At 43.7% G+C, this 16115-nt stretch overlaps 1 protein-coding gene across 2 annotated transcripts in view; it reads right to left on the minus strand.

Moving 5' to 3' along the window:
• mms22l (MMS22-like, DNA repair protein) overlaps window positions 1-15875 on the minus strand; it is a 25522-nt gene extending 9647 nt beyond the window's left edge. For both annotated transcript variants that reach the window (XM_058418200.1, XM_058418199.1), the window contains exons 1-16: window positions 15777-15875; window positions 12629-12808; window positions 12319-12444; window positions 12175-12227; window positions 11623-11710; window positions 11317-11494; window positions 10494-10587; window positions 9691-9821; window positions 9422-9535; window positions 7882-8043; window positions 6543-6605; window positions 5557-5676; window positions 5236-5465; window positions 3000-3497; window positions 600-766; window positions 113-263 (exon numbers count right to left, since the gene is read on the minus strand). In XM_058418200.1, coding sequence (XP_058274183.1) covers window positions 113-263; window positions 600-766; window positions 3000-3497; window positions 5236-5465; window positions 5557-5676; window positions 6543-6605; window positions 7882-8043; window positions 9422-9535; window positions 9691-9821; window positions 10494-10587; window positions 11317-11494; window positions 11623-11710; window positions 12175-12227; window positions 12319-12444; window positions 12629-12808; window positions 15777-15853 — 2432 coding nt within the window. In that variant the 5' untranslated portion in view covers window positions 15854-15875. The remainder of the gene's footprint in view (window positions 1-112; window positions 264-599; window positions 767-2999; window positions 3498-5235; window positions 5466-5556; window positions 5677-6542; window positions 6606-7881; window positions 8044-9421; window positions 9536-9690; window positions 9822-10493; window positions 10588-11316; window positions 11495-11622; window positions 11711-12174; window positions 12228-12318; window positions 12445-12628; window positions 12809-15776) is intronic.
• Window positions 15876-16115: the final 240 nt, after the last annotated feature.

Here is a 16115-nt window from a genome sequence, read left to right on the forward strand (position 1 = left end):
GACAGACAGACAGACAGACAGACAGACAGACAGACAGACAGACAGACAGAAAGACAGAAAGACAGACAGACAGAAAGAAAGAAAGAAAGAAAGAAAGAAAGAAAGAAAGTACTCATTCTGCAGCAGGGTGTTGAGGTAGCGTGTCACCAGTAGGGGCCGAAGCATCTCATCCCAGCCAAAGCATTGGATCATGGCCAGGAGTGGGCGGGGCTGAAGATCATGAGGGGCGGAGTTAGGCAAATCCATCGCTAACAAAGTAAAGCCTAGAAGAACGAGACGAAGAAACCACATAATTAATGGTAAAAAAAAAAACAACTATATATTTGACATCGGTCACAACGACAGGAATAATGTCCTCCATGTAGAATAATGTCCTCCATGTAGAATAATGTCCTCCATGTAGAATAATGTCCTCCATGTTCCCTATATATGGTATGTAGAATTGTGATGTAGCCTGCTCTGAGGAGGACACAGGACACTCACTGCACAATAAGGACACTCAGAAGACAGCTGGCCTTGCATCACACACTCAAAATAACTGCGTCCTTCATTATAAATATCACATGTATCACTGTAATCAGACATAACAGAGATTTGACCTGCAGCGGCGTGCGCTAGTTCTTCTGGTGGAGTTTGTGAGATTCTCAGTGTGCGCAGGAACGGCAGGAAGTGAGTCCACAGAGTGACCGCAACCGCAAGGTGGCGCTCTTTAACCACACTGAGAGGAAGAGCTGGACTGACACTTTGTGAACACTGCTGCACCCTCCTGCAGTGGAAACAGACACAAAGAGCGTCGTTTATACACACAGTGTAAACATAAACACAAACAACCAGCACAAAATATTCACAATATGATAATCACACCCCCAGATCACTGAAAGACATATGGTACGAGTCTCATGAGACATGCTCGTTACGAATCATTAATTAAACCCATCGTTCTTTTTTATCCATTTCCAGTTACATTTAATATTGTGGAACTTCCATGAGACAAGCTGGATACTTTATTGGATACTACATTATTCGACTTTACTGGATACTACATTATTCTATATTGGTGATTCATCAATCACCAATATAAATACATCACCACTCCCTCACGCTGTCGATCAAAACTCAAAGCAACTTCTACGCATAGATCACGCTCACACACCTCTAATGTTAGGTTCGTAATTTAATGAGACACTAATTAGCAGATCAGAATAATGTTTAGTGTTTATCAATAAATCTCCTCACTCTGTTTACTCTTTTTCTTTTTTTCCCCAGCAGTTATGAGAGGACAGCTTACAAGACACATCAGGGCATTTTCGCTATTTATTCCCCCCTCATCCTGTCTCTCTCTGGATGGTTAGCATTAGTGCGGCTAAGCGGCTGAAGGATCTGTAATCTCATTTTGAATGGCGATGATCCTCCCGTGTTGTCATTCAGCCTTGAAGCAAGAGGGCTAGTATCACACACACACACACACACACACACACACACACACACACACACACACACACACACAGCCTTTTCAGCCAATCGATTATCGTCTGAACTCATTAGACTCGTTTACTGCTCTGGAATGGCCCTTTCACATCCATCAACCATACACACACATGCGCACACCATCTTAATCCTTTACTACACACATGCTTCTTAATCCCTCCACAGTGCATCACGTCTCTCTCTCTCACACTCTCTCTCTCTCTCTCTCTCTCTCTCTCTCACACACACACACACACACACACACACCACCTGAGACCCCTTCTTAATCCTCCCCTTGCTGGTGAAACAAAAGCAGCCACACTTTTGCTCTACTGAACTCGTTCATGTTGGTAAACACACAAAACCCTGCTATAAGATCTCTCCCTCTTTACTTGTTGATGGATCGCGCTAGCCGACAGCTCGGTCACTTCCTGCTTTGACATTCTCACTCACCTAGATAAACGTTTCTTATTAAAATGATCTCACCAATGCCCAAGCATCATCGTGATTGAATAACTGTTTTCCACAGCAATTTCCAAACCGATTCACATTTATGTGCAAGCAATTCATTGTACCTCTAAAAACCTCAGGCCAGAGCTCAGGTCAGCTGCCTTCGCAATGTCCATTAAACACCGAGAAATATAGTGCCTAGATATGAGGTTTTAAATATTCAGTAGTCCAATATTCACGCCATTTTTTTAAAAACAGTCTCAGCAAATGGCTACGGTTTCTGGTTCTCATTCAGGGACATTATGTTTTGAAAACCAGCTTATGAAGTGGCACTAGATCACCGAACATCACAACATGGGATATTCAGAACGAGTAGCCATTAAACCTCGTCCTCTCCAATATGGTGGATGTGCTGATGCATCACAGTAACTAATAAACATGCCTAATACTGCATCTGCTGTTTTGCTCTATAATTTAATGTTTGAGAAGTGTTTAGCAAGCAAAGCTTTATGGTCTCCTGTGATTGGTCCCAACCTGATACTAGTTACCAAATATGTCTAATATTTAAAGAATAAGAATTAGAGCTGAGAATCTGAGCTCCTACGGCTGGCTGTAATGAACCGTGTCTCGTTGGCACGCTTTAACAGACCCTGGGTCACAGCCGGGGCTCATCACACTGACCAGGTTTGTAAAATGCTCTCACTATGCTATGCGATCATACAAATGAAGTCTGTATCGTTTTGATGAATGCGTTACCACCAACGCAATTAATGCGTAATTAAGGGGGCAGAGTATTACGTGGGCTTCCCAAATCTTTAGCTTGATTAGAGAGCGTGGAAGGAAAGTGTGACCGATGATTGATGCACACGCCTCCGACCAAGAGCCAATCAAACTCTAATGGTGCTCATCACATTCCCATTCATGATTGTGCGTGTGTGTGTGTGTGTGTGTGAGAGAGGAGTCAAGTTGCCTCTGTGACCTGTCTTGCAGTGGCTAATCAGAATCTCACTAACTGACTGATACTACTGACCCTACAGTAAACCCCTGTGTGTGTGTGTGTGTGTGTGTGTGTGTGTACTCACCGTAACTGTGTCAGTGCCACCTGTAGGAAGTCAAGCGCTGTGTCAAGCTCTTTAGCGCCACAGGCAGGTAGCAGCAGGCCAAACCCTTCGTTAATCAGCTTCTCCTCAGACAGACACAAGGTGGCGCTGCTCTGCCACACCTGACCCACACCTTCCAAGTAGGCAGAGATTAAGCGCCACAGCTCTGCCCTCCTCGGCACAGGCGTAGTCTTAAGGTAAAACTCTCGTGCTGCGCTGCTGAAGCAGGTGGAGATCCTTGCAGCCACCCCACCCAAGTCCACACCGCGCTCCACGAACCCGAGCAGCAGAGCCAGACGACCCCGCCATGACATCACTGCTGTTGCCGCAGGCAACCGTAGGGCTAGAAGATCGAAGGCACGGCCTGTGGCATCCTCCAGATCAGCGCACAGCGACAGAACCAGGAAGAGGAGCAAGAAGTGATGTAGTCCGCTCTCGGACAGCTCCGCCATGCGACGCTCGTGGAACTTAGAGTAGATTCTACAGGGAGAGAGAGAGATAGAGAGAGAGAGACAGAGATATATGTTTTACAGGGAAAGAGAGTGAGAAAATGAGTAAGAGTGTGAGACAGAGAGACAAGCAAAAAATAGACAGAGATCAAAAGGAAGAAGGGGAGGATGATTACAGACAGAAAATTAGGATAAGAGAAGAGGCAACAGAAAGAGACATGGAAAGTGTGCAAAAATGTGTGTGTAACGTGTGTGTGTGTGTTTGAGAGCATGTATGTAAATGTGTTTGACGGGGCACGTACTGAACAGAGTGTGTGTGTGTGTGAGAGAGAGAGAGAGAGAGAGAGAGAGAGAGAAAGAGAGTGAGTGAGAGAGAAAGAGATAAAGAGAGAGAGAGAGAGAGAGAGAGAAAGATCCTCCAGGGCAGGAGGGTTAAATGGCTTTAAAGATCATGTTAAATGTCAGAAACAGTGGAGACACACCACACTGCTGTAGCTCTACAGACATTCACGCACAAACACACACAGAAACACACATCCCTCACCGCAGCTGTGGGAGGGGGCTCGAAAATCAATACGGTCCCCCGCAGACGCTGATACACAGTGATCCGACAGACTGAGTGCACACCACTCACTGTTTATATCACTTATCAAACTCTAAATCGGAGTGTCATCTCACACACTTGGTGAAGGTAACAGACCCGAAGGGGGGTAGAGCTGACTGGTCAGTTAAACTACAAATGTTAACGTGGATGATCTAGAGCTTTGGAAACACAGAGTGTGCAGCATGTCCATTAGAGCTTCACAAGCAGCCTTTCTTTTGGATAGACAGTTCAGTCTACAGCAGCATCTAGGAGGATATTCTGTCATGTTAACCTAAAACGAGCCTGGATTGGTCTGTAAACCAGCTAAGTGAGATTGATAAACTTGTGCAACCCCATGGTAATGAAAGAACTCTTGCATTTTATACAACTGAGTGATTGAGGGTTAAGGGCCTTGCTCAGGGGCCCAGCTTCTTGGACATGGGAGTCGAACTCACAACCTTCTGATCAGCAGTCCAACACCTTAACCACTAAGCTCACCACATCCCCACATGTAATGTAGACATAACATAAGAGTCGCAACCCTGCATCATGACTTTTTGCCCGATTATGAGGACATTTTGTCATAAATAATGTGATAAACTTGATGCTACACAAGGTTTACATTCGTGTATGGAGAAAATTGTTTCGTTTCTAGTACAACACAATAGAACTGTATATTTACCCCTCTGTCTGTGCCGGACACTGATTGAGAAACATCATCTATTTATTTATTTTTTGGCCCACCTGTCTGTCTGTTTGCTTATCTGTTTATGTGTTTATTTCTGTTTGTTTATCCCAAACAGCTTTTCTCCACAGATGAACAGATGCTGCAGATACTAGAGTCAGAACTGAACACACTCTCCCTGCTGGTCTTATTAATGCCACACATGCACACACACACACCCCGACCCACGCTCCGCCGCAGGCTCTGTGTGTATGTGTGTGTGTGTATGTGCGTGTGTGTGCTGGATCCTGACCAGCTCGGCTCCCGCCCCGGTGCTGCTGGAGAAGCGAGCGTCTTCGTTAAGGAGAATTAACCGCCACGCTCGTTAGCTAATTAGCCTTCGTGTGTGTTTCACGTTCCGAACAGCAGGAAGTCATTATGCAGATTTATTCCATTCCAAACACACACACACAAACTAGCAGACAGACACAGAGACAGACAGACAGACACACACACACTGACCTGCCCTTGATCTGCCTCCAGGGGGCGCCATTTTCCTGCTTCAGGTGCAGCGCGAGCATCCGCAGGAAAATAAGGAAGGAATTGTTGGAGCGGTAGAGGTTGGTGTGATTAGTGGAGTTCAGTGGGGCGGGGCTACAGCAACTCTTAGCCTGTTCCAACAGAGCTAGAGGGGTGGAGCCAATGCTGGCCAATCCAGACACACCTAACCAGGGTACTGAGAACGATCCATTCTGCAGACATACCAAAAGAGACAATTAAAAAAAAAAAAAACATAAACTAAGCAATTAAAAGCATACTAAAGTTTAATAAGGTGTGACGCACCAGGTTTTTACTGAAAAAATCCCAGAGTGTGTTGATGGCGCTGAGGCTGGGTACCCACACCATACTGAGAGTCAGACAGCAATGCGCGTACATCCGCATCTGCTCCTCCTGAACCACCGCCTGAATGGATGTACACACATGGACACACACCACCCTCAATGTACAATATATTGGCAAAAGTTTTGGGACACCCCTCCAAATCATTGAATTCAGGTGTTGTTTTTCAGGGGTTGAGCTCGGCCTCTTAGTTCCAGTGAAAGGAACTCTTAAAGCTTCAACATACTGAGACATTTTGGACAATTTCATGCTCCCAACTTTGTGGGAACCGTTTGGGGATGACCCCTTCCTGTTCCAACATGACTGCACACCAGTGACCAAAGCAAGGTCCATAAAGACATGGATGAGTTTGGTGTGGAGGAACTTGACTGGCCTGCACAGAGTCCTGACCTCAACCCCATAGAACACCTTTGGGATGAATTAGAGCGGAGACTGAGAGCCAGGACTTCTCGTCCAACATCAGTGCCTGACCTCACAAATGCGCTTCTAGAGGAATGGTCTAAAAAATTCCATAAACACACCAGAAGATTTGAAGCTGTTATAGGTTTAAAGGGCGGGGTCAACTCCTTATCACATTCATGTGCATGTAAAGGCAGACGTCCCAAAACTTTTGGCAATATAGTGTAAAGTTGGTGCATAATATAAACATAAAAACCACAGCGCTGATGAATGCTTATTTTGCTGATACTCCACAATGTGTTCTTTAAAAGATTAAAAAATGAGTAAATGTAGAGCACAGGCTCTAGGGGTAATGCCACTGTAGCCAATACGCAGGACCACAGCGCCAGCCTCCAAACTAATACTGACCTCAGATGAGGTAAACTGTATGACGTTGAAAGTTTACTGCAAAACTATACATGATTACTCAACTATTTAATGCAATTAAATGCAAGAGGTATAGGACAATAGGGGTGTCGCAATAAACACACCTTTACATCACAGCTGGACTTCAGCAGGTCACACACAAAACTCCAGTTGTCATCCAGCTGTTTCTGCAATACAAATGAAATCTTTCATTGGTATCTAAACAAGTTACACACGAATAAAACCCACAAAACAAGATGATAATGGATAAAATAAGAGGATTTGGTGCACTATAAAGGGTTTATGAGCCACTACTGAACCAGGTGTAGCGAGTGTGTATAGAGAGAAAAGAACTTTATAATAAAACAGGATAACTTGCCTATGATGCCTATAAAGCATGTGCGTGTGTTTAGATCATTTATTCGTTATACTTCATTATACCATAGCGCTGATTTTCTATAACAGCATATCAGTCGGCTTATGTTACATTTTCCGTCAGGGAACTTCACAGTCTCCAGTGTCAGTGCTTTGTAACAGTCAGTTTCCTGCCACAGGAGAGAGAACTTTTCATGCTTTCTGCTTTCTCTGTAGCTTGACAAGCTCCGTTATTCTGTCTTACTGACTTCAAGAGAGAGAGAGAGAGAGAGAGAGAGAGAGAGAGAGAGAGAGAGAGAGAGAGAGAGAGAGACACACACAGGAGTCTGGTTGATAGATTAAGGATAACGGGAGCTAACTTGTTTTATAGATGTTCGGCAATATGAAGTGCGACTGTAAACTAATAAAAAGTAAACTGGGTCATTGTGTCCTGTGTCTTTTAGTCCTTATTTATTCACAATTATAATAAGCTTTGCAGAAATTTGTCTGGAGTTGAGGAGAATCCTATTAAGACCAAATGATACAAAGGAAGATACACAAAATATTAAAGAAGAACAATAACGTTATATAACATACACAGATCAGGCATATCATTATGACCACAGACAGGTGACGTGAATAAGACTGACTATCTCCTCATCATGGCACCTGTTAGTGGGTGGGATATATTAGGCAGTAAGTGAACATTTTGTCCTCAAAGTTGATGTGTTAGAAGCAGGAAAAATGGGCAAGCGTAAAGGATTTGAGCGAGTTTGACAAGGCCCAAATTGTGATGGCTAGACCACTGGATCAGAGCATCTCCAAAACTGGAGCTCTTGTGGTCTGCAGTGGTCAGTATCTATCAAAAGTATCCTTTAAGTCCTGTAAGTATGGAAGCCCTACCTCGCAACATACAGGACTTAAAGGATGTGCTGCTAAAGTCTTGGTGCCAGATACCACAGCACACCTTCAGGGATCTAGTGGCCTCCATGCCTCAACAGGTCAGGGCTGTTTTGGCAGCAAAAAGGGGACTGACCCAATATTAGGCAGGTGGTCGTAATGTTATGCCTGATCAGTGGATATTTAATCTTCAACTTGTCCATGTCTTACCTCATTTTGAAGCACTCCGTTATGGTTGTACATTCCAAGCAGAGCGAGGTGTGTGATCAGCCACCATGTGAAGCCCGACACATCCTTACAGTGTGTTGCAGCACCCGATGGCACCCCCTTCAGGTTGGACTGGAGCAGTGCATTCACATAGCCCCAAAACGACTGCGAAAACAACACACATCATGTATATCATGAGGTTTCCATTAGAAAGTCAGATCTGTTTTTCCCCCCAGTCATTGGTCTACCTGCCTACAACAGGCACTGGTAAAACTGGCTAGGTTTGCTAGCTGATATTACTGAGGGTTAGCAAACCAGTGATGTGGAGATCACTGGAAACCTCGACTGGCTGCTATTCAATTGCATTCAAAGCATTTTGTCCAGCTGCTGTGCCCTAGTCTTCCAAGCATTGTAACTGGCCAGTGGTCAGCACTCCCAAGATCGATTGATATGACACCTGAACTCACAAAGTGTGAACAAAAAGAAAAAGATCACATGTTGATCTATAGAAAAATTCTCTGTATCATTACGTAAAGCTTTAAATGTAATAAACATGGCTATATTTAATATGGAGCTTAACAGGCACATGATGTAGAGTGAATCTGAGCGGGTTAATATGCTGCACATTTCTTTTCCTGGTAGGGCGCAGGAACTGCATTCGGAACCAGCTGAAGCTTATTAAAGAGACTGCAGGACAGCCTGCAACACGCTGCCATCGTCCATTCTTGTGGTTATTTTAGCACCGGAAAATTAGCCTACCAGCGATGAATTCTCAGGAGGACTTTTGTTGTTTACAGATTTTAGACACCAGTTAAAGCTTTTAGGCAGCTTTGACTGCAAATCTACCCAAATATGGCCTTTACTGACCAACGTTAACACGTTCAAAACAGTGCTGAAATAATAGGCGGAAAAAGCAGAAATCCCTTTGCAGAAATCAGCCCACATTCAGCAGAATGAATAAAAACACTATGTACATATAAACACCAATCAGGCATAACATTATGAGCAGTGAGAGGTGAAGTGAATAACACTGATGATCTCCTCGTCATGGCACCTGTTAGTGGGTGGGATATTTTAGGCAGCAGGTGAACATTTTGTCCTCAAAGTTGATGTTAGAAACAAGAAAAATGGACAAGCGTAAGGATTTGAGCGAGTTTGACGAAGGGCCAAATTGTGATGGATAGACCACTGGATCAGAGCATCTCCAAAACTGCAGCTCTTGTGGAGGTGTTCCCGGTCTGCAGTGGTCAGTATCTATCAAAAGTGGTCAAAAGGAAGGAAAAGTGATGAACCGGCGACAGGGTCATGGACAGCCAAGGCTCATTGATGGACATGGGGAGTGAAGGCTGGCCCGTGTGATCCGATCCAACAGACGAGCTACTGTTGCTCAGATTGCTGAAGTAGTTAATGCTGGTTCTGATAGAAAGGTGTGAGAATACACAGTGCAGGACGGGTCAGGGCTGTTTTGGTGGCAAATAGGGGATCAACACAATATTAGGCAGGTGGTCATAATGTTATGCCGGATTGGTGTAGGTGTGTGTACCTGTGTGTGTAGAGTTTTACTTCTGTGCTCCAGAAAGTGGATAAGGAGAATCCAAATCTCTTTAGTGCACAAACACTGATAATGATGGCTTATCAATGCCTCGGTTGGTCTCACCTAGAGTAAAGGAGAAAGAAATATTTTCATGTTAGAAAATACACAAAAGCATTGGGTTTATTTAAAAGAAAAAAAATGCCCGTTAGTGGATCCACTTGCAAATAGAGTCTGAGGCCAATCCAAGCTCACACCTCATTGAACACACACACACACACCTTGGTGTACTTGTTCATTGACAGAGTAATAAGGTCACACAGCAGGTTGTTGAGGTGATCTTCAAACAGGCTGACGTTGGTGAGAGTTTCCCCTGTTAGATCAACAAACTGATGCGCATACACAACCTGACCTGTGGATAAAGCAGACGAGTCAGATCATCCGCAGAACTACTGTGATTCAGCAAGATGAAAGAGGCTACCTAGATTTTTCAGGCATTTTTTTTGTCTCCCATTGTGAAGACAACATAAAGAAAGACTGACTTCATTTAAAAATATTTCTTAATCATGTTGAACTGGAAAAGGAAAATTATACACCGACCAGACATAACATTATGACCACCTGCCTAATATTGTGCTGGTCCCCTTTTTGCTGCCAAAACAGCCCTGCCCTGTCATGCACTGTGTATTCTGACACCTTTCTATCAGAACCAGCATTAACTTCTCCAGCAATTTGCCAGCCTTCTCTCCCCACGTGCATCAATGACCTTTGGTTGCCAATGACCCTGTCGCCGGTACACCACTGTTCCTTCTTTGGGCCACTTTTGATAGATACTGACCACTGCAGACCGGGAACACTCCACAAGAGCTGCAGTTTTGGAGATGCTCTGATCCAGTGGTCTAGCCATCACAATTTGGCCCTTGGTCAAAACTTGCTCAAATCCGTGCTCATAATGTTATGCCTGATCGGTGTACAAGTTGGTTCTTCCAATAGAATGACTCCAAAGGGACAGTTTCACTCACCACACAGGGAATCATATTTCTAGCCATGACAACCTCGTATTCACCAAAGTTTGATAAATTACCCGTCATTTTCTGTCCCAAAATGTGCAGGATCTCCAGGATGGCCCAGTGGACGTCCAAATGAAGGTGTAGTAAATGCCATGATGGGGGGAAAAGCTGAAGAATGAAATGATGCAGTTACCAAAGCCCAAAAAAAAAAAAAAAAAAAAATATATGAAGAGTTGCTAAGGAAGATAATTCATTTATTCAGAGCTACATACTAATATTAGCATGCTCATCTGAAGCCTGACCGAGGATACAGTGATATTAAACAAACATGAAGCCTATCATCAGAGATCATGAGGGATCGATTAATTCTCACTCCTCGCGGTCAGTTACAAGAACACTAGCCAATCACAGGCATCTGAGAGCTCATGTATGTGGAAGAGGGCAGACAGCGCTTTCTTCAGAGTGTGCAGCATTGTGACACAGCGCAGAGGTTATGAGAAGATTTCACATTAACGTTGTACTGGTTCACAGTTCAGCAGTTAGCACGTGTCTTATTTGCTCACCTAATGTGCCTTTATTTTTATATAAAAGACTTATGTATACTTGCTGTCTAAATCCTTAGCTTTGGATATTAGCTATCTGAAACCATGCTCGCCAAACATATTTCACAGTTGCCGAGCAACAGCGGTCTCAGCTAATTAACCATTTTTATAGCGAGCATATTGTGCAATCGCCTTCTCATGAATACACATGTTCCATTTAGGAGCACAAAAAAAAAATTCTTAACACTCGAAGATAAAGGAACCCCCACCGTTACAGAACGTGTTCGGGTTCACTCGGGTTTAGAGCTTAAACCTGATATGGCCAACGTTCTATTAAGAACATCAAGTTGTGTACCTTTCCCTGGTGATGGATGGTGAAAGCGCTTTGGACGTTTGCCGGTAAATCTTTAAGGCGGCCAATGAGCAACGTGACGCTGAACAGCTGCTCTACTAAAGTCGACGGAAAGTGCGCTTCCATCTGTGAGAACGGAGAGGAGAACTCTTCCGCCGGTGGGTTCAGTGTCTCCACATACCTGAGGACAGCAGGAGATTAACACAGAGGAAGACTTTTCCCATCCCGAGACCCTAGACACCACTTTAGCGATACATCTAACTGCCCAGATACACGGATATTCACATCTGTACAGAAGTGAAGAGTTACCTGTGAATAAAGACTTTAATGTAGGTGAGAAACTGCACACACTGCTGCCTCAGTTCCTCTGCTTCATAATGAAGGCTACTTGCTTGACCTGAAAGATGAGACGTTAATGAGAACGTTTTTAAATAGACAGACATTCATTTATACACCTATATAGGACTGAAAAAGCTGGATGATGCGAATAGATCACACCTGTGCTAACTGAATGTCTATAAACGGTAGGCATGAGCCGGTAAATAATCATGGGTTTATGGTCAGCGGTCCTAGTGAAGGAGGCAGGGCATTGGGTTTTCTTCATTTCCAGTAAAAGAGGCACATGCTTGTTCATTAAAACGCAAGTAACACTGCCAGGCTTAATACACTCATTACCACGTATCGCTGCTATGATGAGAATGGTACACAGCCCAAAATCAGAGGCTCCTACGGTTGCCCCTTTCCACACTGACACACGAGGTAGGGGGGAAAAAGACCGACAACAGGAACGAACGCGAGACTGTAATTGTTTACAACGGAAGTGTACCTGATTAAATGACTCATGAGGGTAATTCTGCTTACCAAAATCGTGTGAGCTCGACTGAACCAGAGTTTCCAGCCTGAAGACTTTTTGTCTGAAAGGAGTGAACAGATTGAGAAATTAAGACACAGCCGACGGGTATGGCAGTCGCACAAATCACCCGCTCACACACAATCTGCACTCACCTGAACAAGCCAAACAGAAGCTGAGTGGACTCCAGCAACGCCGTCTCTGTCACCCAGGAGAAGCCGAACAAATCCACGGTGTCTACTTCGAAGTCCGCGGGAGCCGGATCCAACTTCAGCAGCAACCTAAAGAAGACGTGCAACTATTTATATCCGTCAATTTATATAAATACTCTGACCTTTAGCTGCTCCTTAATATTCAAGACATTATTGTAACGACTGGGCGTTATAGCAGGATGTTATTCAGTGTGTAAGGGAGTTACCCATAATGCACTGAGCAACAAAAATCAGCTTACAGCTGTTCTGGTACCTCTTTAGGACGCCACGGCCGACGTAGCCGTCTGACGAAAGAGTCTGCGCATCTTCCCTGCCTTTCTCGAAAGCGCAAGAGAAGCACGGCGGCCGAGCGAGGGACGAGTCTCCGAGCTCCTCGTCCATAAAGGGAGACACGGGCGGAGTGAGGGACTGGCTGAAATCGTCCTCCATGTTACTGCAGGAATAAAACAAAAACAATTCTTCGTCAATATAACACAAGCATGGATTTATTACTCTTCCACAATATTAGCGGCGTGCGCTGTGTCCAGTATGACAGCGGTACAGCAAAAAACAATAATGATCTGAGTCACGGTTTCACTATTAACAGACAATTACTATTTATAGCTGCTATAATGTGAGACAGGAACCAAGATCCCTTGCAGACTACAAACAGCTAAATACACTGATTAATAAATAAAAATGAGAGGAACAAAACCTCGTATATCCTGTTAAATGGAAATTTCAGGGTGATAACAGTATCTGCGTGTCATATCACCGTCATCGACTACATTTCTTTTACAGCGGAAACGTTTATTCCCTAACTTGCATGAAATAAAACGTCAATAACAGCCAGAAAAATAAAATTGAACCAAACACTATAAAAGTGAATTTGTTTCAGTAATTAAAGGATTATTTCTTGACATATCTGATCAGAGTCCTCGCAATGAGATTTCCTTCCCATTGTGATTATTATATTTATAGTCGGTTTAAATACAGAGACCGAAGCGCTGCTCAAAACAAACAATGAACGTCATGAATCCGACTTGGCCGAACAAAAGCTCACGTAGGAGGAAAAAGAAAAATGACTTTGGCACATTTGAAAGGAAGGCAGCCGATCGATTCCCACTCCATCCTGTGAGACATTTAGCTTGATTTCACCCTTTTTTTGTAAACAAATGTCAATTTCTTACCCATGAATCCTTTTAATTCAGGGATTAAATAAAACATTGGAGAAAAAAAAAAAACCCTGATTGATTTTTGTATCACAGGATGAATAACATTAGGTACAACTTAGAGCTCACAAAAAAAAGGGGGAAAGATCCTAAACAAACAAACACATTACATGTCCATGGAAATCAATAAGTAGGAAGTCAGGGTTTGGTGCTAAATATCCTACACTGACATGACACAGGGCCAGGTATAACACAATGACTGTGATTTTAATGCTTTATGTAGATAAAGTTTTGGGACGTCTGCCTTTACATGCACATGAATGTAATATGGAGATGCCCCGCCCTTTACAGCTATAACAGCTTCAACTCTTCCACAAGGTTTAGGAGTGTGTTTATGGGAATTTTTTGACCATTCCTCTAGAAGCGCATTTGTGAGGTCAGGCACTGATGATGGACGAGAAGGTCTGGCTCACAGTCTCCACTCTAATTCATCCCAAAGGTGTTCTATCAGGTTGAGGTCAGGACTCTGTGCAGGCCAGTCAAGTTCCTCCTCACCAAACTCACTCATCCATGTCTTTATGGAGCTTGCTTTGTGCACTGGTGTGCAGTCATGTTGGAACAGGAAGGGGTCATCCCCAAACTGTTCCCACAAAGTTTGGAGCATGAAATTGTCCAAAATGTCTTGGTATGAAGCTGAAGCATTAAGAGTTCCTTTCACTGGAACTAAGGGGCCGAGCCCAACCCCTGAAAAGCAATGATTTGGAGGGTTGTCCCAAAACTTTTGGCAATATAAGTGTGTATCTAATAAGCAGATACAAGGAGATTCACTTGAGATAAAGCTACCAGTTCTGTACACAAGCACACAATGTATTTCAAATTACACTACACAGCTACCACCACCATGTTTCACTATGGGGATAGTGTTCTCAGGGTGAGGAGCAGATCCAGTCACTGGTGTTTGGTGGATGTCTTCCTCCACCTCACAGTTCTGCCATATTCCTTCCATTTTGTATAGTTAAAGGATTTAAGTTGCCTTTATCTGTCACATAAACATTACTGCACAGTGAAATTCTTTCTTCACATATCCTATCCTTGGAGGGTTGGGGTCAGAGCACAGGGTCAGCCATGATGCAGCACTCCTGGAGCAGGGGGGTTAGGGTCCTTGCTCAAGGGCCCAAAGGTGGAAGATTGGCAGGGCTGGGGCTTGAACCCTGATCTTCCAATCAGCAACCGAGCGCTACTACCACCACTGTTTCATGGGATAATTAGAGCTCTGTGGCTTCGCGATAGACGATTTGTTTAGGTAAGTTCCATTAATTAATATATAGCATAATATATACATACATATACTTATATACCGATCAGCCATAACATTACGAGCACTGACAGGTGAAGTGAATAAGACTGATGATCTCCTCATCATGGCACCTGTTAGTGGGTGGGATATATTAGGCAGTAAGTGAACATTTTGTCCTCAAAGTTGATGTGTTAGAAGCAAGAAAAATGGACAAGCGTAAGGTTTTGAGCAAGTTTCATGAAGGGCCAAATTGTGATGGCTAGACCACTGGATCACAGAATCTCCAAAACTGCAGCTCTTGTGGAGGTGTTCCCGGTCTGCAGTGGACAGCATCTATCAAAGATATCCTTTAAGTCCAGTAAGTTGCAAGGTAGGGCCCATGGACGTCCCACCTCACAACTTCGAGGACTAAAAGAAACTGCTGCTAACATCTTGGTCCCAGATCCCATAGCACACCTTCAGGGATGTAGTGGAGTCCATGCCTCGATGGGTCAGGGCGGTTTTTGGCACCAAAAAGGGGGACCAACACAATATTAGGCAGGTGGTCATAATGTTATGGCTGATCGGTGTATATATAAACAGGCGTATTTATTTTGTGATCAAGTGACACTTTTAATGCAACTTGCTTTAAATATCAACAATACTGATCCCCGTTACCCACATACACATACTTTGGGGTGTTTTGTTTGTTTGTTTGTTTTGTATAAATTCATGGCACATAATCCAAAGGAAGTTAGTTTCAGTTTCTTGGTTTTAACGCCAAGTGTGGCCGAATACTTTTGAACTGTATGAGCTAGTATGTGTTTACCTAGCTAGCATCTCCTCAGCTAAAGTGAAAGACAAGACACAACATGTCAATATGCGGCATTCTGAACGCACTGGATAATATAAAAAATCATTTTATTTAACTAATTTATTTGCCACAACACAAAATGTACTTTTAAGACTTTTACCTCGGCAATGCTGACAACACGCAGCTCTCATCCGAACACTGGAAGTCCCGCGCTTCGGAAGCGCTCGTTGTGCGCATGCGTGTATGCGAATCTCCCACCCTAAACTCAGCCTGTGGTTGGTCGAAAAGTTTTTCAGAGGGTTGAACAAGTGCGCGCCCCGTATGCAAATACGACCTCCTAACCCAGGCCTGTGATTCGTGCAAAGTTTACAAAAGGGGCGTGGCGCAAAGCGTCAGAGGCGAAAGAGCCTGTGAATGAATGGTAGTAGTGAGATTAGTCAAGAGAGATTTGTTTGTAATTAAATTAATTATAAATTAATTGTTATAACTATTAGAACTG

The sequence above is a fragment of the Hemibagrus wyckioides genome, linkage group LG20, assembly GCF_019097595.1.
Source record: "Hemibagrus wyckioides isolate EC202008001 linkage group LG20, SWU_Hwy_1.0, whole genome shotgun sequence".
Lineage (NCBI taxonomy): Eukaryota > Metazoa > Chordata > Actinopteri > Siluriformes > Bagridae > Hemibagrus > Hemibagrus wyckioides.